This window comes from Biomphalaria glabrata, chromosome 6 (genome assembly GCF_947242115.1).
Source record: "Biomphalaria glabrata chromosome 6, xgBioGlab47.1, whole genome shotgun sequence".
NCBI classification, from domain to species: domain Eukaryota; kingdom Metazoa; phylum Mollusca; class Gastropoda; family Planorbidae; genus Biomphalaria; species Biomphalaria glabrata.
The window spans coordinates 20252401-20278954 of record NC_074716.1 but is presented as its reverse complement, the minus strand read 5'-3'; the positions used below and the strand labels follow the sequence as shown (position 1 = coordinate 20278954).

Genomic DNA, 26554 nt, shown 5'->3' with positions numbered 1-26554 from the left:
TATCTATGATACTCTACATTGAACTCTGACAGATATGTAGACACTTACTTCGCCATGACGACATTGTTATCTATGATACTCTACATTGAACTCTGACAGATATGTAGCACATACTTCGCCATGACGACATTGTTATCTATGATACTCTACATTGAACTCTGACAGATATGTAGACACATACTTCGCCATGACGACATTGTTATCTATGATACTCTACATTGAACTCTGACAGATATGTAGACACTTACTTCGCCATCACGACATTGTTATCTATGATACTCTACATTGAACTCTGACAGATATGTAGACACATACTTCGCCATGACGACATTGTTATCTATGATACTCTACATTGAACTCTGACAGATATGTAGACACTTACTTCGCCATGACGACATTGTTATCTATGATACTCTACATTGAACTCTGACAGATATGTAGACACTTACTTCGCCATCACGACATTGTTATCTATGATACTCTACATTGAACTCTGACAGATATGTAGACACTTACTTCGCCATGACCACATACAACTAGCAGGAAATGAGAAGGCTGACACACTCGCCAAGAGTGGGAGAACAAACTCACAAGTAAACTCTGCTCTCTATCCAGAAGAAATGAAGAAATTAATTGTAGATAAAATAAATGAGAAATGGACGAGCTCCCATCCAAATCACAAGAAAGATGATGCTTACTATAAGCTATCCCGACAAGACCAGCGTCTAATCTTTCGACTCAGGACCGGACACAACAGAATGCGACAACACATGTTCCGGAAGCTCAAAATTGGAACCAGTGAAATCTGCCCATGTGGAGTATCACCAGAAAATGCCGACCACGTCCTCCAAAACTGCTCTCTCTACCAAGAGGCCCGTATAAGACATTGGCCCCAAATCACCCCAATAGAAAGAAAACTATATGGAGAGCTCCCTGATTTGGAAACCACTGCGCAGTTCATCTCATGTATTGGTCTAGTCATATGAACACTCCAACATAACAATGAGAACGATGAAGAAGAAGAAGAAGAAGAACTCTGACAGATATGTAGACACTTACTTCGCCATGACCACATTGTTATCTATGATATTCTACATTGAACTCTGACAGATATGTAGACACATACTTCGCCATCACGACATTGTTATCTATGATACTCTACATTGAACTTTGACAGATATGTAGCACATACTTCGCCATGACGACATTGTTATCTATGATACTCTACATTGAACTCTGACAGATATGTAGACACTTACTTCGCCATGACCACATTGTTATCTATGATACTCTACATTGAACTCTGACAGATATGTAGACACTTACTTCGCCATGACGACATTGTTATCTATGATACTCTACATTGAACTCTGACAGATATGTAGACACTTACTTCGCCATGACCACATTGTTATCTATGATACTCTACATTGAACTCTGACAGATATGTAGACACTTACTTCGCCATGACGACATTGTTATCTATGATACTCTACATTGAACTCTGACAGATATGTAGACACTTACTTCGCCATCACGACATTGTTATCTATGATACTCTACATTGAACTCTGACAGATATGTAGACACTTACTTCGCCATCACGACATTGTTATCTATGATACTCTACATTGAACTCTGACAGATATGTAGACACTTACTTCGCCATGACGACATTGTTATCTATGATACTCTACATTGAACTTTGACAGATATGTAGCACATACTTCGCCATCACGACATTGTTATCTATGATACTCTACATTGAACTCTGACAGATATGTAGACACATACTTCGCCATCACGACATTGTTATCTATGATACTCTACATTGAACTTTGACAGATATGTAGCACATACTTCGCCATGACGACATTGTTATCTATGATACTCTACATTGAACTCTGACAGATATGTAGACACTTACTTCGCCATGACCACATTGTTATCTATGATACTCTACATTGAACTCTGACAGATATGTAGACACTTACTTCGCCATGACCACATTGTTATCTATGATACTCTACATTGAACTCTGACAGATATGTAGACACTTACTTCGCCATGACGACATTGTTATCTATGATACTCTACATTGAACTCTGACAGATATGTAGACACTTACTTCGCCATGACCACATTGTTATCTATGATACTCTACATTGAACTCTGACAGATATGTAGACACTTACTTCGCCATGACGACATTGTTATCTATGATACTCTACATTGAACTCTGACAGATATGTAGACACTTACTTCGCCATCACGACATTGTTATCTATGATACTCTACATTGAACTCTGACAGATATGTAGACACTTACTTCGCCATCACGACATTGTTATCTATGATACTCTACATTGAACTCTGACAGATATGTAGACACTTACTTCGCCATGACGACATTGTTATCTATGATACTCTACATTGAACTTTGACATATATGTAGACACATACTTCGCCATCACGACATTGTTATCTATGATACTCTACATTGAACTCTGACAGATATGTAGACACTTACTTCGCCATGACGACATTGTTATCTATGATACTCTACATTGAACTCTGACAGATATGTAGACACTTACTTCGCCATGACGACATTGTTATCTATGATACTCTACATTGAACTCTGACAGATATGTAGACACTTACTTCGCCATGACGACATTGTTATCTATGATACTCTACATTGAACTCTGACAGATATGTAGACACTTACTTCGCCATCACGACATTGTTATCTATGATACTCTACATTGAACTCTGACAGATATGTAGACACTTACTTCGCCATGACGACATTGTTATCTATGATACTCTACATTGAACTCTGACAGATATGTAGACACTTACTTCGCCATGACCACATTGTTATCTATGATACTCTACATTGAACTCTGACAGATATGTAGACACTTACTTCGCCATCACGACATTGTTATCTATGATACTCTACATTGAACTCTGACAGATATGTAGACACTTACTTCGCCATCACGACATTGTTATCTATGATACTCTACATTGAACTCTGACAGATATGTAGACACTTACTTCGCCATCACGACATTGTTATCTATGATACTCTACATTGAACTCTGACAGATATGTAGCACATACTTCGCCATGACGACATTGTTATCTATGATACTCTACATTGAACTCTGACAGATATGTAGACACTTACTTCGCCATGACCACATTGTTATCTATGATACTCTACATTGAACTCTGACAGATATGTAGACACTTACTTCGCCATGACGACATTGTTATCTATGATACTCTACATTGAACTTTGACAGATATGTAGACACTTACTTCGCCATCACGACATTGTTATCTATGATACTCTACATTGAACTCTGACAGATATGTAGACACTTACTTCGCCATGACGACATTGTTATCTATGATACTCTACATTGAACTCTGACAGATATGTAGACACTTACTTCGCCATGACGACATTGTTATCTATGATACTCTACATTGAACTCTGACAGATATGTAGACACTTACTTCGCCATGACCACATTGTTATCTATGATACTCTACATTGAACTCTGACAGATATGTAGACACTTACTTCGCCATCACGACATTGTTATCTATGATACTCTACATTGAACTCTGACAGATATGTAGACACTTACTTCGCCATGACGACATTGTTATCTATGATACTCTACATTGAACTCTGACAGATATGTAGACACTTACTTCGCCATCACGACATTGTTATCTATGATACTCTACATTGAACTCTGACAGATATGTAGACACATACTTCGCCATGACGACATTGTTATCTATGATATTCTACATTGAACTCTGACAGATATGTAGACACTTACTTCGCCATCACGACATTGTTATCTATGATACTCTACATTGAACTCTGACAGATATGTAGACACTTACTTCGCCATGACGACATTGTTATCTATGATACTCTACATTGAACTCTGACAGATATGTAGCACATACTTCGCCATGACGACATTGTTATCTATGATACTCTACATTGAACTCTGACAGATATGTAGACACATACTTCGCCATGACGACATTGTTATCTATGATACTCTACATTGAACTCTGACAGATATGTAGACACTTACTTCGCCATGACGACATTGTTATCTATGATACTCTACATTGAACTCTGACAGATATGTAGCACATACTTCGCCATGACGACATTGTTATCTATGATACTCTACATTGAACTATGACAGATATGTAGACACATACTTCGCCATGACGACATTGTTATCTATGATACTCTACATTGAACTCTGACAGATATGTAGACACTTACTTCGCCATGACGACATTGTTATCTATGATACTCTACATTGAACTCTGACAGATATGTAGACACTTACTTCGCCATGACGACATTGTTATCTATGATACTCTACATTGAACTCTGACAGATATGTAGACACTTACTTCGCCATCACGACATTGTTATCTATGATACTCTACATTGAACTCTGACAGATATGTAGACACTTACTTCGCCATGACCACATTGTTATCTATGATATTCTACATTGAACTCTGACAGATATGTAGACACTTACTTCGCCATCACGACATTGTTATCTATGATACTCTACATTGAACTCTGACAGATATGTAGACACTTACTTCGCCATCACGACATTGTTATCTATGATACTCTACATTGAACTCTGACAGATATGTAGACACTTACTTCGCCATCACGACATTGTTATCTATGATACTCTACATTGAACTCTGACAGATATGTAGACACTTACTTCGCCATGACCACATTGTTATCTATGATACTCTACATTGAACTCTGACAGATATGTAGCACATACTTCGCCATCACCACATTGTTATCTATGATACTCTACATTGAACTCTGACAGATATGTAGACACTTACTTCGCCATCACCACATTGTTATCTATGATACTCTACATTGAACTCTGACAGATATGTAGACACATACTTCGCCATGACCACATTGTTATCTATGATACTCTACATTGAACTCTGACAGATATGTAGACACTTACTTCGCCATGACGACATTGTTATCTATGATACTCTACATTGAACTCTGACAGATATGTAGACACTTACTTCGCCATGACGACATTGTTATCTATGATACTCTACATTGAACTCTGACAGATATGTAGACACTTACTTCGCCATCACGACATTGTTATCTATGATACTCTACATTGAACTCTGACAGATATGTAGACACTTACTTCGCCATGACGACATTGTTATCTATGATACTCTACATTGAACTCTGACAGATATGTAGACACTTACTTCGCCATGACGACATTGTTATCTATGATACTCTACATTGAACTCTGACAGATATGTAGACACTTACTTCGCCATGACGACATTGTTATCTATGATACTCTACATTGAACTCTGACAGATATGTAGACACTTACTTCGCCATGACGACATTGTTATCTATGATACTCTACATTGAACTCTGACAGATATGTAGACACTTACTTCGCCATCACCACATTGTTATCTATGATACTCTACATTGAACTCTGACAGATATGTAGACACTTACTTCGCCATGACGACATTGTTATCTATGATACTCTACATTGAACTCTGACAGATATGTAGACACTTACTTCGCCATGACGACATTGTTATCTATGATACTCTACATTGAACTCTGACAGATATGTAGACACTTACTTCGCCATCACGACATTGTTATCTATGATACTCTACATTGAACTCTGACAGATATGTAGACACTTACTTCGCCATCACGACATTGTTATCTATGATACTCTACATTGAACTCTGACAGATATGTAGACACTTACTTCGCCATGACGACATTGTTATCTATGATACTCTACATTGAACTCTGACAGATATGTAGACACTTACTTCGCCATGACGACATTGTTATCTATGATACTCTACATTGAACTCTGACAGATATGTAGACACTTACTTCGCCATCACGACATTGTTATCTATGATACTCTACATTGAACTCTGACAGATATGTAGACACTTACTTCGCCATCACGACATTGTTATCTATGATACTCTACATTGAACTCTGACAGATATGTAGACACTTACTTCGCCATCACGACATTGTTATCTATGATACTCTACATTGAACTCTGACAGATATGTAGACACTTACTTTGCCATGACCACATTGTTATCTATGATATTCTACATTGAACTTTGACAGATATGTAGACACTTACTTCGCCATGACGACATTGTTATCTATGATACTCTACATTGAACTCTGACAGATATGTAGCACATACTTCGCCATCACCACATTGTTATCTATGATACTCTACATTGAACTCTGACAGATATGTAGACACTTACTTCGCCATCACCACATTGTTATCTATGATACTCTACATTGAACTCTGACAGATATGTAGACACTTACTTCGCCATGACGACATTGTTATCTATGATACTCTACATTGAACTCTGACAGATATGTAGACACTTACTTCGCCATCACGACATTGTTATCTATGATACTCTACATTGAACTCTGACAGATATGTAGACACTTACTTCGCCATCACGACATTGTTATCTATGATACTCTACATTGAACTCTGACAGATATGTAGACACTTACTTCGCCATGACCACATTGTTATCTATGATATTCTACATTGAACTTTGACAGATATGTAGACACTTACTTCGCCATGACGACATTGTTATCTATGATACTCTACATTGAACTCTGACAGATATGTAGCACATACTTCGCCATCACCACATTGTTATCTATGATACTCTACATTGAACTCTGACAGATATGTAGACACTTACTTCGCCATCACCACATTGTTATCTATGATACTCTACATTGAACTCTGACAGATATGTAGACACTTACTTCGCCATGACGACATTGTTATCTATGATACTCTACATTGAACTCTGACAGATATGTAGACACTTACTTCGCCATCACGACATTGTTATCTATGATACTCTACATTGAACTCTGACAGATATGTAGACACTTACTTCGCCATGACGACATTGTTATCTATGATACTCTACATTGAACTCTGACAGATATGTAGACACTTACTTCGCCATCACGACATTGTTATCTATGATACTCTACATTGAACTCTGACAGATATGTAGACACTTACTTCGCCATGACGACATTGTTATCTATGATACTCTACATTGAACTCTGACAGATATGTAGACACTTACTTCGCCATCACGACATTGTTATCTATGATACTCTACATTGAACTCTGACAGATATGTAGACACTTACTTCGCCATGACGACATTGTTATCTATGATACTCTACATTGAACTCTGACAGATATGTAGACACTTACTTCGCCATGACGACATTGTTATCTATGATACTCTACATTGAACTCTGACAGATATGTAGACACTTACTTCGCCATGACGACATTGTTATCTATGATACTCTACATTGAACTCTGACAGATATGTAGACACTTACTTCGCCATCACGACATTGTTATCTATGATATTCTACATTGAACTTTGACAGATATGTAGCACATACTTCGCCATGACGACATTGTTATCTATGATATTCTACATTGAACTCTGACAGATATGTAGACACTTACTTCGCCATGACCACATTGTTATCTATGATACTCTACATTGAACTTTGACAGATATGTAGCACATACTTCGCCATGACCACATTGTTATCTATGATACTCTACATTGAACTCTGACAGATATGTAGACACTTACTTCGCCATGACGACATTGTTATCTATGATACTCTACATTGAACTCTGACAGATATGTAGACACTTACTTCGCCATGACGACATTGTTATCTACTATACTCTACATTGAACTCTGACAGATATGTAGCACATACTTCGCCATCACGACATTGTTATCTATGATACTCTACATTGAACTCTGACAGATATGTAGACACTTACTTCGCCATGACGACATTGTTATCTATGATACTCTACATTGAACTCTGACAGATATGTAGACACTTACTTCGCCATCACGACATTGTTATCTATGATACTCTACATTGAACTCTGACAGATATGTAGACACTTACTTCGCCATCACGACATTGTTATCTATGATACTCTACATTGAACTCTGACAGATATGTAGACACTTACTTCGCCATGACCACATTGTTATCTATGATACTCTACATTGAACTCTGACAGATATGTAGACACTTACTTCGCCATCACGACATTGTTATCTATGATACTCTACATTGAACTCTGACAGATATGTAGACACTTACTTCGCCATGACGACATTGTTATCTATGATACTCTACATTGAACTCTGACAGATATGTAGACACTTACTTCGCCATCACGACATTGTTATCTATGATACTCTACATTGAACTCTGACAGATATGTAGACACTTACTTCGCCATCACGACATTGTTATCTATGATACTCTACATTGAACTCTGACAGATATGTAGACACTTACTTCGCCATCACGACATTGTTATCTATGATACTCTACATTGAACTCTGACAGATATGTAGACACTTACTTCGCCATCACGACATTGTTATCTATGATACTCTACATTGAACTCTGACAGATATGTAGACACTTACTTCGCCATGACCACATTGTTATCTATGATACTCTACATTGAACTCTGACAGATATGTAGACACTTACTTCGCCATCACGACATTGTTATCTATGATACTCTACATTGAACTCTGACAGATATGTAGACACTTACTTCGCCATCACGACATTGTTATCTATGATACTCTACATTGAACTCTGACAGATATGTAGACACTTACTTCGCCATGACCACATTGTTATCTATGATACTCTACATTGAACTTTGACAGATATGTAGACACTTACTTCGCCATCACGACATTGTTATCTATGATACTCTACATTGAACTCTGACAGATATGTAGACACTTACTTCGCCATGATACTCTACATTGTACTTAAACTAAATCTTTCTAGTTGAATAGGACATTAGGTCTATTATAGTCATACAGTTTGTGAATTTATTTATTTTTTGTTTTCAAACTTGTATCTTGCCAACTTAGTTCATTTAGAAAGAGAAGCAATTTATTGAGCTATAGTGTTTTTTAATAATTTAGCACCAATCAATCAACCTACCTACCAAATGACAGACAGCAAGCCAGATAAATAAATAAATATAGATAGATTAAATAGATAGATTAGATAGATAGATAGATAGATAGATAGATAGATAGATAGATAGATAGATAGATAGATAGATAGATAGATAGATAGATAGATAGATAGATAGATAGATAGATAGATAGATAGATAGATAGATAGATAGATAGATAGAGAGACAGACAGACAGACAGACATACATACATACACACACACATACATACATACATACATACATACATACATACATACATACATACATACATACATACATACATACATACATACATACATACATACATACATACATAGAACGATGCGCTATTTAGATATTGAACAGCTTTGAGCAAGGTGTCCAACCTATGGTGCATGCGCCAAAAGGGGTGTATTGATCCATTCTAAGTGGCGCACTATACCCCAGAGATAAAATAATAACAATTAAAACATGAGTGCTGTTGACAAGTAAAAAACTGATTTCAAAAAGGACAACAGGAATTGAGCTATCACGACACCAGAATCGACTCTTATAGTTTTCATACTAATAGGCCCAACTCCCAGAAGACGTTGGTTTATGTTATTTCTAGGAAGAACGTGAACAAAAGAACAGCAGAAATGATTCTTTTAATAAGTTCGAGTCCTTCTGGAAAACCAATAAGCACTGTTTGTGAACGCACTTTCTTAGAATAACAGAAGACATGATTTTAGCAGACAACATATGAAACGTCAAGTTGAAATAGAAGAAAACCACAAGCTCTGAGTTACATAAAGAATATGTGGTCAAGAAAAACAAGCAAAATATAAAATATCTTTAAAAAAAACAACTTATCTAAATGGGGAGAACTCCGTCCTTAAAACTATATCTACCAATAATGTACAAGTTATTTTCCTTATTCGATATCAAACAAAATAATTAATTACCAATAATTACTTCACTAATTGAGTTTTTGTTTGTTTATTGATTCATGTTTTGTTAGGAACAATAGATAATTGTTTAAAGCAGCGGTTCTCAACCATTTTGTTGCCGCGACCCCCTAATACGATTCCCTACTAGACACCGACCCCCAACTGTATTTTTTCTTGTTCATAGGTCAATGGAAATTTTCTAATGTTTATATCTTATCTTATATAATACAGACGTTACTTCAAAAAAGAAGATGATTACGTCTTACGCGTCATGCATTTAGTCATGCATATTAACCAATGACCTAAATTCTGCTAAGTCATTGGTTTTCCTGGCTAGCTCAGGCAACCTATTCCATGCCCTAATAGCACTAGGGAAGAAGGAGTATTTGTACAAATTTGTCCTAGCATATGGGACGAGGAATGTGCCTTTATCTTTGTGTCTTTCTTAGTATTTTATTAGATTTTGTTTTTGTATTTGAAGATTATGGTTCAGTGTTTTATGTATGATTGCTACGTTACTTTTAAGTCTTCTGTCCTGAAGGCTTTCTAAATTTAGTGATTTTACTAAAGGTGTTACTCTAGTCAAATGTGAATATTCGTTTGTTATGAATCTCACTGCTCTATTTTGTGTCTGTTCCAGTATGTATTTTCATAAGTAGAAGTTTAACACAGCAAAAAAAAAAAAACTTTATGTAATTGTAATTAGTGTAAAATACATATTTTATAAATAAATTGCTAACAGAAAGTTTATCTTAAAGACTTGCATTGATTAACTTTTCTATTGCGTATGTACCATAAACATGTGCATATTTGACTTTAGGCCTACTTGTGTTACAATTTGAAAAGTATGGCAAACCATGGATGAAAGTAAAAAGGTCAACTCCATGGCTACACATTGTAAATAAGCCAACGTTAGTGCGAAGGTTGGATTCGTGTGGGAGTCTTTGTAAGAGCACAATGAATGCCATCTTCTGCATCAAGTCCACTTCTTTAGTTAGACTTGATAACTAACAGGCTGGAAAAATTTGCTCCGCAAAGATGTTAGAAATGGATGAAGAAGGCGCAACACAATTTCAAAATGGCTGCCAACACGTGATCCAGAATCGTGTCACTGACATTGAAAAGCAATCATTTTTAGCAGCATCGCTTTTGATGAGCTTAATAAACTCTGTCTGTCTCTGCAACATCTTCAACTTTGACTTATAGAAACTGTAAACAAGATGTCAGTAGATTTGGAAGTTTGGTGAAACTTCACTCACACGCTACTAGTGCAAATGTTCTTGGACAGAAATCCCCAGTTCGTCTCAGTCTGTCCTAATCAATGTCCCCTGTCCCATGAAGCAGTGGGGGCAAGATCTACGTTTTATTTTCATCCAGTTTTTGTTGGCCAAAGTTTGAAGTTTCATTTAGAAGAACGGATTTTTGTCAGTAATTGTGGTCCAGTGTATTTCAATCATTGCAATGAATTTTTTTATTTTTTTTTTTAAATTAAATTTATGGTTATGATCGTTACATAATTTGCGAAATTAAAATCAATTTGAGTAATGTCCCTTTGCTTTGTGAACAGAGAATGTAGATCACCTAGAGTACAAATAAGCTTGTTAAATACGAAAACAAAACAAAAGGTGAGAGATAGAAAAAAAAAACGCTAATTTCCGATGGTCTTAGGCGACCCCTGAAAAATGGTCATTCGATCCCTAAAGGAGTCGCAAACCCTTGGTTTAAGATATCAACTTGATCAATGAATGCGTGAGGGATAAATAGCGGTAATGTTTGAGGGAACGCTAAAACCAAAAACTTTAGACCACTTATATTAAGTGTATGTGTACATTTGTAATAGATCTAGACTATTCTAGACTAACAATAATAATTCTATGCTATTAGAAATATTTTTACCTAATGCTTTTGTTTAGCGCCTTTTTTTTTTAGCTTTATCAATACGCAATGATCCTATCACTTGTCTGGATCATTTGGAAAGGGGTAGGGGAGAAAAAACATGGTATCTGGGCGATCGCTTTTTAAATGTATTTTTTTTTAAAGTGAGCGACCTGAATACGAACTCGTAGACTAACACCTTCTCAAGCCAACATTCTCACCACTCTGCTGGTGAAGAGCTAATAAACAGGGAAGATTGTAGAGTTATCTATTGTTCTATTTCATGTTTATGTAGAGTTATCTATTGTTCTATTTCATGTTTATGTTCGCTAAGCCGACGACGACGACCTATAAAGGGTAGGCCTACTAATTTAGCTTATACCACCACTTCAGTCAAGTACCATTTCTTTCCCTTGTTCAAGATACCAAACAAAATAATTAATTACATAATTACCTACTTAATTAACTAATTTGGTAGGCCTACCTTTTTTTTTTTATTGATTCTTGTGTTGTCGGGTAAAAGAAATAATTGTGCAAAACTTCAGCTTGATCCGAGATTGGGCATTGAAGAAATAACGTGTACAAACTTTTGACCAGACAGACAGAGAGTTGATAGAAGCTTTGGAGTAAATGGCGCGCAGTCTACCTTCAAAAACAATGATTGTCAATTCAAAACTGCCAATTTAAACTAAAAAAAAACATTCAATGCAATTTTAACTAATAGTTGGAAAAACATCTCTGAGGCCAGTATAACCTTTGCCAAAAGCATGTGCTAATATCTGGGTATTAGTGCAAAGCCTATTGGTCGCAAGAAAAAGATGACAGACAAAAAAGGTAAAGACTCTATATTAACGCACAAGAGTTACGGACCCGATGGAAATGTAGGTATTATTCATTGGACCGGATTTTTTAAGAAATAATCATTCGATTTGAGCAACTTCATGGTGTGGCGGATAAATATGAATTTTTGTCACCATCTCAACTATTGAATCATCAGATCCTAAACCAGGGCTGTCGAACCTTTTTCAGTCCGAGTGCCAATTATTTCAATTTAAAAACAATGAAGATTGTTGCGTGCCCAGTAGGTCTACTAGTGGCGCCGCTATATAAAAGAAGTGCTACAGCCAGTAAGTCAACTGCATGTATAAAAACAGCTTAGTAACAATATTACTTGTTTATTCAATTTTATTATCCTGACCTACAGATTTGAAGTCTTAGGGCAGGTCAATCAGTGCGACTTCTGCTGTTGTGTGGTAGACGATAACAGTTTGATATCTGGTGTATACCGTGTATTCTTCAAAGTTACACACGCCGCACTTAGTTCATCGGTCAAGCAACTTCTGGCATCTGATTTAATATAATTCATTGTAGAAAATAAAGATTCGCATGAGTAAGTAGACGAGAAAATTAACAGAATGGATGTTGCTACTTTTATCAGAGAATTGAAAGTTTTAGGCAGGTCATTCCAAACTTGAAGAATCTCATTTTATGCTAATATCTGAGGTTCTAATGATCCATTTAACCATTCACGTTCAATTAATTCAAGTCGTATTCGTAAATCAATAAATTTCTGTCTTCAAATTGCGCTGGACTGAAACTCAACAAGTTGCATTTCAAAGTCGTGTAATCCCATCCAAGAAAACATGGTCAAAGCCAGAGCTTCAAAATCTACTGTATCTGGATATTTTATAAATTTGGAGGTGTACTCGAATTTTCGAAATTGTTCAAAACGCAGTGAAAATTGTTCAGCAGTTGTGTCAATTATCAAAACAATCTTTTCTGATAATCATTGCCGGTAGTACCATGAACTTTTAAATCATCATAAAATTTCTTCAATTTGTTAAAATGTTTTAATTCTTCCTCCTCTATGTCACGTTTGTAAATCTTCAACTTTTTCTCAAATGCTGTCAAGATGTCAAAGGCCTGATCGACAGATTTTCCGAAACCTTGCAACTTCGTATTAAGTTCATTGAAATGGGATGAAAAATCGGTAAAAAACATTAGTCTGATAAGCCAGTCAACATTTGTCAATTCTGAGCAATTTTGTTTGTTATCATCCATAAAGATTCGAATTTCATCAAGGCATTCCACAAACCGTTCCAGAACGTGACCTCGGCTTAGCCAACGTACGTTGTTGTACATTAATAAGCCAGAGTAACTGGACTGAACTTCATTTAGCAGCTGTTCAAATTTTCTCTTATTCAAAGCACGGGCAGTAATGAAGTTTACGGTTTTTGTTACACATTTCATAATCTCTTCAAGTTCGTTTAAGCCGTTTTTTGAACATAGGGCTTGTTGGTGCACAATGCAGTGAAAAGTTATTTGTGGGTGTCCAACATGTCCTGTAAACAAAGTAACGAAACCTGCATCTTTTCCAGTCATACTTGGAGCACCATCAGTTGTAACAGAAACTATTTTTGTGAGATCTACACCTGCATTTCTGAGTTCAGTCACAACAGTTTGACATATAAGACTAAGACTAAGACTGCTTTATTGATCCTTACGGAAATTTGTTGTGATTACAAGGACTCGTTTCTCATATAAAGACAACACAACAGAAAAATACACATAAATACAACAGACAACATAAAGAGTTCATTCAGCGACTACACACAGGTATCTTGGTGCATTTCATGTTCCCTGATCAATGATTGGCGGTGATAGAGTCTGGCCGAGTGAGGAACGAACGAGTTTTTGTACCGCTCCGTTCTTGTTTTGATTGACAGCAGTCGCCCACTTCGCGACGACCTGACGTAGTTCTGATGGAGCGGGTGGCCGTTGTCTTCCAAAATTTTTTCGATTTTTCTTAGGCACGTTTGTTCAAAAAGTTCCTTTAAATGTGGTAATGTTGTGAGTGTAATTTTTTATGCTTTTTTAATGATGTTTTCTAGACGTTGCAACAGTTTAGATGAGGCACCTGTTGTTGTCGTTGGTAAAGTTGCTAATTGTATTAGTTCTTCGTGTATTTCATTTCCTTTGCTATATTTGGCAATGATGGCCAGTCTAGCGGACGATGTCACATCAGTACTTTCATCGAGGCAAATAGAATAGGCTTGACATGCATTAATATCCTTCTTTACTTGTTCTTGAATATTAACTCTCGCTTTAACCGTGTTTCGGCTTATTGGCAAATCCTTTATTCTCTGAACGACTTTATCCTTGTTTTGAAAGTCTTCAAACAAAAAAGATGCACATTCTAACATTGCTTCCTTGATATAATCACCGTCATTTAAAGGTTTTCCATGCTTAGCTATAATTTTTGAAGCTTCAAAACTTGCAGCCACTAAGTTAGAAGAACTTTTAACAAAGTTTACAAAAGAACTGGATTGTGAAATCGCTTTTTTTAACTCCCACGATATATGTTCTTTTTGTTCATCCTCGCTTTTGCCTAAAAGCCAGCTGTGATTGGACTCATAATGACGTTTTACTGATGATGTCCGACAAGCAACACTTTCCAAACACATGGCACATAAGGCTTCTTGTTTTCTCTGTGAATCATTCCATATCTTTCAGTCCACCACTCTTGAAAAGGTCGGCCACTTCCTTCTTCTTCATTAAGTTTTATTTTTTTTTTATTTTTGAGAATGACATGTTATGGTAATTATTCTGATACAAATTTATTGATGGCAACGCTAGCAATCGATGTAAGACCAACACGTTTTAAGTATCAACAAAATGGCGGAAGCTAAGGAGATCTCGTTCAAATACGAGATTTGTCTTGAAAAAATTTATTATGCCCTATGCTCCCCAAATGAAACACAGTCATATGAACAAATTATATGGAATATGATCCACTAGCGCTTCCTCCATATTATTTACAGTTCTCGGAAATAATTGAACGTTATTAATTATAGTAATTTGAGATATCCGTGATTTTTCCAATGAACACATTTCTTAATGTGAGTAGGTCAGGCTGGTGCGAGTGAGAGAGGACCTTTTCTCTGCTCAACATTAAATTTAAACAGTAGGCAGATGTTAGCGCTACTTCAATAATAAAATAATATATTATATACACTAACCACTATAAACAATCCTCTAAATCTACGCCACTACAAACACTAACAAACTAACCAAACCAACTATCTAACATAAACTGATCAAACCAACTATCTAACTAAAGAGAACTAAATCACAACAAGACAACTACTATACTAGACCTAGATCTGCACAAACACACCAGAATAAACTAGTTTAGATCTACAATATTCTACTACTATAACCAACCCATAACTAAAACCAAAACAAGAACACCTTAGCCTTAGTACCTTACTATTAGTATTCACTAAGAACAGAAACAGACTATAAGTAAGCCACTAAGTCTTGACTAAGGCTATACTAAACTAGTACAGAAACAAAATAAATCTAGATCTACAACAGAGTAATATCAGTTATAATAGCACAGCAGTGTAATAGCAGCATGTATTCCAGCAGAGCAATTTCAGCAGCTATAATCTATAGCAGTTTAAAACAGCAGTTACATTCAGCAGCTAAAAGCAGCTATATTCACTAAATCAGCAGAGTAATACAGCAGTTAAAACAGCAGTTACATTCAGCAGTAATCATAGCAGGCCGTCCCAGGTACAGAATATATGGCTCCTTTTGTCTCGAAAGGCAATGGATGCGCCCAAGTGAGTCACTGGTTTTGGCTTAATCTTGAGACGGGGCAGAATCTGGTGTGGCTAATCAAGCCAATTCTAGAACGGCAGACTTTGCCACAATTCGTACATTTGTATGCCTCTGATTTAGGGCTAGCAGACAGGGCAGCTTTCTTTTTTTCCCTCTTGATTAAAGCCGCTTCAATTCTTTTGTTCTCAGCAAGGGTTGTCCCAGCACGCACAGTCTGTCTCCATGCACTCCGGTCTTTGGCTATGTTTTCCCACATACTTTCACTGATGCCTGAGGCTCTCATATCTCGCTTGCAGACATCTCTATATGTTAGTCTTGGGCGGCCCTTGGGTCTGACTCCTTCCACAAGCTCAGCATATAAGATATCTTTCGGGATTCTACCATCTGGCATGCGGGTGACATGTCCGAGCCAGCGTAATCTCCTTTGTGTCAGGAGAGCATACATGCTGTTCATATTGGCCAGTCTCAAAACTTCCTGATTTGAGACATGGTCCCTCCAAGAGATGCCCATTATGCGTCTCAGGCAGCGCAAGTGGAAACTATTCAATCTGTGCTCTTGGTACATGTATGTTGACCAGCTTTCACTGCCATAAAGGAGAGTGCTCACAACACAGGCGTTGTAGACTAGGATTTTGGTCGCTGTGGTCAATTTACCATTTTCCCAGACGCGCTTGGAGAGTTTTGCCAATGCTGTGGTAGCTTTTCCTATCCTTTTTGTCAGCTCGATGTCTAAGTCTAAGTTACTGACAATTGTTGAACCCAAGTAGGTAAATTCCTGCACCACTGGAAGGGTGTGGTTCCCAATTTGTATTATAGGTATTTCTGCAACGTCTTGTGCCAGGATTTCGGTCTTGGAGAGACTTATAGTAAGGCTAAACTCTTGACAAGCAGCTGCTAAGGCGTTCACTAGCTTCTGTAGACCTCCTTGTGAGTGAGATACGAGTGCCGCGTCATCGGCAAACAGCAGCTCCCTTATCAAGATACGACGCCTTTTCGTTTTGGCTTTAAGACGTGCCAGGTTAAAGAGCCTTCCATCGGATCTGCTATGGATGTATATTCCGTCTTCCAGGGATTTAAAAGCACTGGATAGTACGACTGAGAAGAAGATGCCAAAAAGTGTAGGGGCCAGTACACATCCTTGTTTTACACCGCTCTTAATGGAAAATGGCCTGGAGGAAGAACTTTCAAACTGAACGGTGCCCTGCATATTTTCGTGAAAAGCTGACACTAGTTTTCTTAACTTATTTGGACAGCCGATTCTCTCTAGTACAGCAAACAGACCGCTTCTGCTAACAAGGTCAAAGGCCTTGGTCAAATCAATAAAAGCTATGAAGAGGGGCTGCTTTTGTTCTCTGCTCTTCTCCTGTAGCTGCCGCAGAGAGAAAATCATATCTGTTGTAGATCTTCCTGCCCTAAAGCCACACTGCGACTCTGGATAAACACGATCTGCCAGGATCTGTAATCGCTTTAGTAACACTCTAGCAAAAGCCTTTCCGACTATGCTAAGCAGTGAGATGCCTCTGTAATTGTTACAATCAGAGCGGTCGCCTTTATTTTTATAAATTGTAACAATGTTGGAGTCTTTCAATTCCTGGGGGACCATTCCTTGTTCCCAGCACAAGCTTAGCAGTTCATGGTCAGGTACAGAATAATAAAATAATTACACGTCAGACCACAAAGATCTTCAGCTGTCACACAGACATACTATATTGACCACTGGTCAACTGTACATTTAACTGTTTTTAGACAGCATGTAGTACATCACTTTTATACTATCCCGCACTAACCTGTATAAATATGCGGAAGTACAATTATAAAATCTGACACTAACCTATAAAAATAAAATATATAAAAATAGCTCTAACCTATACAACAAAAATACATATAAAACTAGCTCAGGAAGCGCAAGCTCACATTAATATCATCGTCGTCGCGTGCCACACAAAATCGTTTCGCGTGCCACCGTGGGCACGCGTTCCATAGGTTCGCCAGCCCTGGACTAAACCAATCTCAATAGTGCTCCTTGACAAAAACGAATTTTGTCTGAAATTTCAACGGTTTGTCGCAGTTTCTTTCGAAGCCTTTAAATTTCTGAAGTAAGGATCTGTTAAGCTCTAAATTTAAAAAAAAATATGGGCTAGATGATTCACTCCTGAATATCGTCATCTTGATTTGTATAATTCTGACAATTGCGACTTTTTTTCTAAACCAAAATCCATTTTTTTTTTTTTAATTTTATATTTTATTTTTATAATCAACGATGACAGATGTACGATTTACTAATTTGACCATAGGCCTAAAAACTGATGGGAAAAAATATTTAGGCTTATATAAAATTATTGATAAGGCCTATTTAGGCAGACGAAAGGAGATTTATTTGTAGTAAATTTTGTAGTGTTTTTTTTTTTATTATTATTATTTGAATGAAGGATTCAAAAGTAATCATTTGAAACTATAAAAACTGCTACTTTTTTTTCTACTAATTGTCATAAGTTCAGTATCATCATGGGTCACATATGCCTAGATGCATGGTGGTGTGAGTTGCTTATTTCACATGCTTGAAGTAATAGTCTACTTGTACAAGTTATAAATTACTACATACCAACTGATGCACTGACTATAGCCTATACTATAAGGCTACTGTTAATGGTTTGATGTCAGAAAACGATCATTTTGGTGTGTAAGAAGAAAATTAAAAAAAAAAAAAAAACAGGGTTACAAGACAGTTTGTGTGGAAACACAAACTAAAAATCGGCCCCCGAAGTGGTCCACCAAGGAAGGTAAAAAGGCAGGTTTCAATATTATCAGAATGATATTCTATCAAATACAAATGACAGAAAATAATGGAGAAAAAAAGATCAACAGATCTTGTGTGGTGCCTCAGCGATCCAGTAAACCAAAGGATAGGTGAAATTGAATTTGAAGTTAGCTATAGATGTGAACCTGGCCTAATTGATGTCTTATAATGAATATCTAATTGATCTAATTGTTTTATAATGGGCCAATCTCTTATTCCTCAAGAATAAAACATTTCCGTAAAAAAAAAATTCTTTGGTTTGGTGTTCTATAGTAATGGTTGGCTGTACTGTAGTTCACGCGATAATATGAAAAACTACTTATTAATTGTTGTTTTAAATTATGTCTGACTTATATGTATAATAAAAAGATTTTTTCTCTTAAAAAAATAATAGGCCTAAACATTGTTTGTGTGTAAATATAGTACTTAGTATAACAGAACTTACATAGCTTAACAATAAAAATATTTAAAATAAATTTTGACAAAAAATCTACAACTGTTTGCTATAGCTGCGATGCCGTGTTGACAGACATTTTAATAGTTCCATTCATGTGTCACTCAAACCTTACATGCGCAGTGAAAACACGCTGTGATTGGACAGGCAAATGAGGCTCTATATGGGTGATATTAAATATACTAACATAAAATAATTAATAAGTTTATATTGAACCTTAAATTCAATCTAATTATCTAGTAACTAGTCTTGTAAATCTAGACATTCTAGGTCTACCAAGCCAAGTTCAAGCGTACTCATCCTCTCGACCACGCTTCCCACAAACTATTCTAATGTACTATATCAGTGACACGCATATTGAGACCCGCGGGCCGCAGATAACATATGGCCAGTATGGTGACCCGTCAAAATAGCGCGGACAAAATAGCGCGTACAAAATAGCGCCGACAAAATAGCGCGAAATTTCCCGACAAAATAGCGCAAGACAGAATAGCGAGGACTTATATATAATATGATGTTTATAAAAGTACCGGATTATTAGTAATTTAATGTCATGGGCATCATTTTTGTTGATGTCTCTATCTTTTTCAATATTAATACATCTGAAATTATGTCATATTTGCAGAGAACGAGAGTACTTTAAATTTTATATAAAATTATACTATAATCAGAAATCTGCGGCATCTTTCTTTAATCAAAACAGGGCGTAAGGAATTTGTATGACTATTGGTAGGACAACTCTATTGGTCGCCAGAGACGAAACCGCAGAGTGACTCCAAGATTTCCGATAGCATTATGGAATGTTAGGGATCGTGTACAGGAGAATCTACCACGAACAAACAATTCAGTGGCGGGATGGCACGCAGGCATTTCAGCTGTCTATTGACGGTCTACAAGTTAATCTCTCACTTCCTCAGAGAACAGGAAAACACTGAGAACACGATTCTGAGATACAATGCTGGAGAACGAAGTAAAGCTGCAAGGAAGACAAAGTACCTCCAACTTAACAGACGACTTGAAGCTATATTACCAATGTACGGAAACAAGTCAGTGATGGAATCTCTACATGATATTTTCTACAATTTAACTTTGTGAAAGTTTGTGTGTGTATGTGTAAATTTGACAAGTATCTTTGCGTGTTTTCTAAGTACACTTTTATAATGTAAATAGATGTTTTATTTTGAAATTATTCCTTTTACCTTATTATGATTTTTCCTTATTTATATTTTAAGATGTCTAAAGTGTTTCCTGCAAAATGATTGAAAAATTATGATAACTTTAAAACAAAAAAAAATATTGGCTCTATTAATATTTTACGATACCTAAAGTATTTCTTTCAAAATGACTAAAATATATTTTTTCTGCGCTATTTTGTCGGCGCTATTTTGTTTGCGCTATTTTGACGGGGTAACGCGCTAGTATATATATATATAAACTGATACCGTATATTTCTTTGAGAAATATGATTTATGTTGGTTATTTCCCTTTTATTAAAAAAAAAAACTCCAATTGTCGAAACATTAAGTATCCAGCAGTTAATATAATATATCTAGATCTCTTTGGCAAATGAAATGCTTGAGATTGGATATTATAACAAATATCAACAGCTTTAAAAAAAAACTACAGCTCTAAATAAGTTCTAAATTAATATTTAGATTTATATTCACTTAATCTGTTGAAATGTTTCAAATTTTGATTTTTTTAAAATATGTTTAGACAAGTAGAGGCACCCTGCTAGATAAATAAACAACCTAGATCTAACCATGGCATGACCTGACCTAATACTTAGTAATACTAGACTCCAAACCTAGATTCTAGATCTATTACTATCAGATCGAGTCTACTTATTATTAGAAGAGTGTAGATATATTGACTGCTAGAATGCGATAAAGAAAAAAAAGGAAGCTAACAAAAATGCAGTCACATGCGTTAGAAAGCATATTTTTTAAACTTTATTCAGAAACATCATTGGTGTATTTGACTAAGTACTTAAATGTAATACCAAAAATAAGATCAAACCAATGTCATTGCCTTCACTTTCCAAATAGAAATATAATTCAGACTCGAAAGTATGCGTCGCATCGAGATGCACCAAAAAGTTTTAGTAAAGCTGTTTCAGATGCTGAAAAACTTGTTGGCTATCCTACATCGTTCCTTAGTCTCAGATGCCTCTTGTCAGATGAAGTTTCCAACATAGCGTACCACATGAGGAAGTTGGTAGGCACCAAACATCCACTTCTTAAAACAGCAAGGTTATTTTGTTATGGAAATAAATAATAATAAAATTAAAAGATGTTTTTGTTAAATCTAGAATTAATAAAATTGTAACATAACCATATGAGGCATATGACCAATAATTTTTAATAATGTACTCACTTATGTAGACTTTGTAGATTTAATCTAATCATAGAGATCTATTTTAGGATGTGGTGACCAAGATTTTAAGTTGCAAGAATTAAAAAAAAAAATTGTTTGGCTGTCTAATCATAAGGAATGATCCTGAGCTTCAATTCTGATTTGATGGTTGTTTTTTTAAATAATTATATCTCTTATATGGATTCCCTAATTTCCCCCAGCTTTAATGGGTAACTGGCATCTGTTGTTGAGAGGCCTTAATTAGTTTGTCATTGTTGTCCATACTGTACGCAGGTGTACTATATTTAGATACAGAAACAAGTAAAATTGACCTGCCCCTATAATGCTTCCTATGCGTATTGAAGGGACATTTAATGTTTGTGTCTCTATATTAATTTTGTTCTCTATATTATAAATTAGTGTTTCTTAGCATGTTTATCATAACATGTCGATTCCAGTTAATTGGACAACATCCTGACACAATCATATTGGTCCAAATAACTGTCTTAACTTGCTATACACAACATGCAGTCATACTTCTTTATTGTGTAACATACTCTTATTAAAGACTGTTCCCATTATTGTGTTATAACAGTATTGCAGATGCGGAGATGGGTAATCATGAATATATATATATGTATGTAATCAGTTAACTTACATAACACTAGCCAGCGATGGGCAAGGGATCAATGGTGATGAGTCGTGACGCTTCTGGAAAGATCTGTGTTATTCACAGCAAGCAAGCCGGTCACGTTGGATATGGTCATTTCATCATCCAGAACAGATTAGCAATGTTCCATCATTTTCGAGAAAGTTTGGGGACCCTATGTAAATAGCAAAGGTGTCACAGTCAAGATTGTTTAGTTTGGATTGAGAGTTACTTCAAGAGTAGTAGAAGTCACGATTCACAACTTCGGCACAGTGAGTCCAGTGTGAAGTTGGTCCAGAACAGTTGAGCCCAGGGAGAGGCCAATAGAGTTTGGTACAGCAGTACGGTTATCTACAGAGAAGCTTTTGTGAAGTCAGTTTTACATATTCCCAATTCTACAGTATTGGCTGGGATTTTTTAGACATTAAAGTGTCACATATTTTTTGAGCCCTAAGTTGTCAAGTTCTTCGAGTTGATTGTGTCGTGTGATGCAGTGTTTGCAGAGAGTCTGGATAGAGAGAGTCATTACAATAGATTTACATGGCTGAAAATAAAGACAAGAACTAATCGTCACAGACTATTGCTTGATGATTGTTTGATTTCATGCAGGTAACCAATCAAGTTTTTCAGCTAATGTTAATTCTGACTGAGGTTTATACTTGGTATATATGCAGAGGAGACAAGACTTGCTTAGTTCGCTCTGATACATTGTGTTTTGGGGTCAAGGGTTACATCATTTTTGTCTTTTTTTAATTGAAGAAAACTTTAATTGTGCTTGACAGAAATATTCCTTGTGCACATGAGGAAGACTTTTTCTCAAAAAACATTTATATGCAAGAATTAACTTTCTTCTGAAAAATAAATTCAAAATTTAATTTTAATAATTTTATGTTGTATTAATATGGATCATGGTTTCAAGATTTGGTTGTATTATCTTTTGTATTCTACCCAAATAAACAAACTTTCATACAAGGCATTTAAATAAAAGTAAAAATAGTATTTTCAAAATGTTTGTAATTGTTATAAATTAAAATGTTTAAGTTTTCAACAAAAACATCAATTTAAATAAGAATGGATGTATTTTTTAAGTTTAATTTCTGTAAACTTTTTACTATTACTTTTTACAGAGGAATGGTCTTTGACGGAAAAAATAATCTTCAAATTAGGGGACTCCTCGTAATGCTAGTATCAAAGGCTGCAGGTCCAAATTCACAAGCACCTTACACAGAACAAGACATGATAAGTGGGGTTTACCCAAGGTTACTATAATTATGGTTGTTAGCGCTGATTATAATTTATGAATATTGAAAAAATAATTTTTGTAGCTTATTTTCTTAATTCATTGAGACTTAATAAAGTTTTACTAGCTTTAGTGTTAAAAATTTAGTTAAAATAATTGACAGAAATTTTGTGTTCCTTTAAGTTCACAATCAAAAACATTCTAAATACTTGAGCCACTCTAATTTTTATCTATCTTCAGTCAAAGAGCTCTTGCAGAGATTACTGAGGTAATTTATACTGCCAGCCTGATCCATAAAGGTATAGTCAATCTGAAAGACATTGTGCCAGAGGATGGACCACTCATAGATATGGAGTTTGGCAACAAGATGGCTGTACTGAGTGGCGATTATTTATTGTCATCAGCTTGCAGTGGTCTAGCTAAGCTTGGGAATCCTGATGTGAGTTGATTTATTTGATTCAAATCCTAGTTTCTGTACATGGTCAATATAAATATTTACTTCATTAGGCCAGCACTGAAAACTACTGTGTGTAATTAGACACATATCTATTGCATACTTAGTTGTCCTTCTTTTCTGAAGAATGCAGTAGATGGCAATATGTTTTGTTATTTAATGAACTTTGTCAAATTCTAGCTCATCCATTGTAGTCAGTGATGACCACTTCTGTCATCTAGGGGGTTGTGGCCTTAACTCTGCATTTCATGTGGCTGGTGAAGCCTATATATATATTAGCACTACACACTGGCTAAGCCTTGTTGTTTATTTCGTCCAGAACCTCTTTCAAACTGACTATTGTTTTGCACATACCAATAGTTTTATGACTTGACTATTGATTGACTTTATTTGATATAGGTTGTTGACCTTGTTGCTAGAGCTATAGGTGACATGATGACAGCCGAGTTCACAGAGACATTTGAGACAACAAATACATCTCAAATCAGTACAAGATTCACAGATTGGTTGAAACAGACACGTTTGTCTTTAGGGAGTCTTCTAGCACACAGCTGCCGGTCAGCTATGACATTGGCAGGGCATTCCAAATATTTAGAAGAAATGGCATTCTCCTTTGGGGAAAATGTTATCTATGCTCAACAAGTAAGTTATAATTTGACAAGGGATTATGGTTTTTAATATGAAATGTCTTTTTATATGACACTGAATCATTGGCTCTACGTGTGGTAAATGATAATATGCTAAAACCATCTTCTAAGGCAAGTAGACAATGTAAGTAAGAGGGCTATTGAGATAAATGAAGTCATGTAATACAAGTTAGAGAGTCATTTTGTTGTCTACTCAGTTACAATGTTTTCAATGATGTTGTAGTTCTAGCAGTCTCCAATGTATTTTTTTTTTTAAATATGATGTCTCTAATGATTGTATTTAATGCACACTTGTTTTGCTAAGATGTAGCAAATTACATTGATTCTCCTTGTATTTCTAGCTTATTATAATATTTTCAATGCATTTTATTTTTAGCTGTGTAAAGAAATTACTTCATTCACCAACCAAGATGAGCAAACATCCCAGTCACCAGGATCTTTAGCTCCTGTTGTTCTATTCAGAGAGTTGGCATCAGAAGATGAAATGAGTTACTTATTAAATTATAGTCCTGATAGTGTTTATAGTTATAATAAGGTAATTTGGATTCAGTTTTCATATTTAGCTGTGTATATATATATATATATATATTAACATGTGTTTTTAATTAATGGTACTGGTATCTGTTAAACACTGCATACTGAACTCTTCAAAAAGATATTAACTTCTTTGAATTATATTCATTTACAAATTATGATTTCACATTTAATTACTAGTTAATTTTTTATGTACATTTTTTACAGTAGAAATCATTTGTTCCCATTGATCTTTAAATAAAATACTTTTTTTTTTTCAGCTTTTAAATGTGGTCAGAAGAACTGGTGCCCTAGAGAAATGTCAAGATTTATGTGTACAGTACAGAAACAAAGCTATTGCTTCCCTTGATTGCTTCAAGGAGTCAGATGCTAAATTAGCTCTTATTAATATGGTTACTGCGATTAGCAGTATCAAATGAAATGCTTCAAATAAACTATTTCAAAAATACATATCTTATTAGTAACATTATATTCAGACACACATTATGATAGTGAAGATTGACAGGTTTTCAAAGAACATAACCTGACCTACAAATAAGATATCCCATTGATTAGAGATGTCCATTGTACAAAACTGGCTGATCTGTTCTGCTTAGTCAATCCATATGGATTTGTTCACAAATTTGGCTATACTTTCTAAATAGCACTTAATCTTTTTTTTTTAAAGATAAAAGATTAGTAAATGTTATATATATTTTTTAAAGAAAAACAAAAAATCAGTCTTTTCATTTAAATGACTTTGCTCAAATTAAAAGTTTGAGAAACACTACTTA

At 35.6% G+C, this 26554-nt stretch overlaps 2 protein-coding genes across 2 annotated transcripts; one reads left to right on the top strand and one right to left on the bottom strand.

Moving 5' to 3' along the window:
* Positions 1-13789: 13789 nt before the first annotated feature.
* Positions 13790-14407, bottom strand: LOC129926837 (general transcription factor II-I repeat domain-containing protein 2B-like). The gene has a single exon (XM_056033294.1). The coding sequence runs from the start codon at positions 14405-14407 to the stop codon at positions 13790-13792; it is 618 nt and encodes a 205-aa protein (XP_055889269.1).
* A 7160-nt stretch (positions 14408-21567) lies between these two features.
* On the top strand, positions 21568-26229 carry LOC106070678 (all trans-polyprenyl-diphosphate synthase PDSS2-like). Its single transcript, XM_013230632.2, has 6 exons — positions 21568-22154; positions 24034-24165; positions 24387-24585; positions 25000-25242; positions 25624-25782; positions 26042-26229. Exons 1-6 carry the CDS (start codon positions 21817-21819, stop codon positions 26198-26200), a joined length of 1230 nt encoding a protein of 409 aa, XP_013086086.2. The 5' UTR covers positions 21568-21816; the 3' UTR covers positions 26201-26229.
* The last annotated feature ends 325 nt before the right edge of the window (positions 26230-26554 follow it).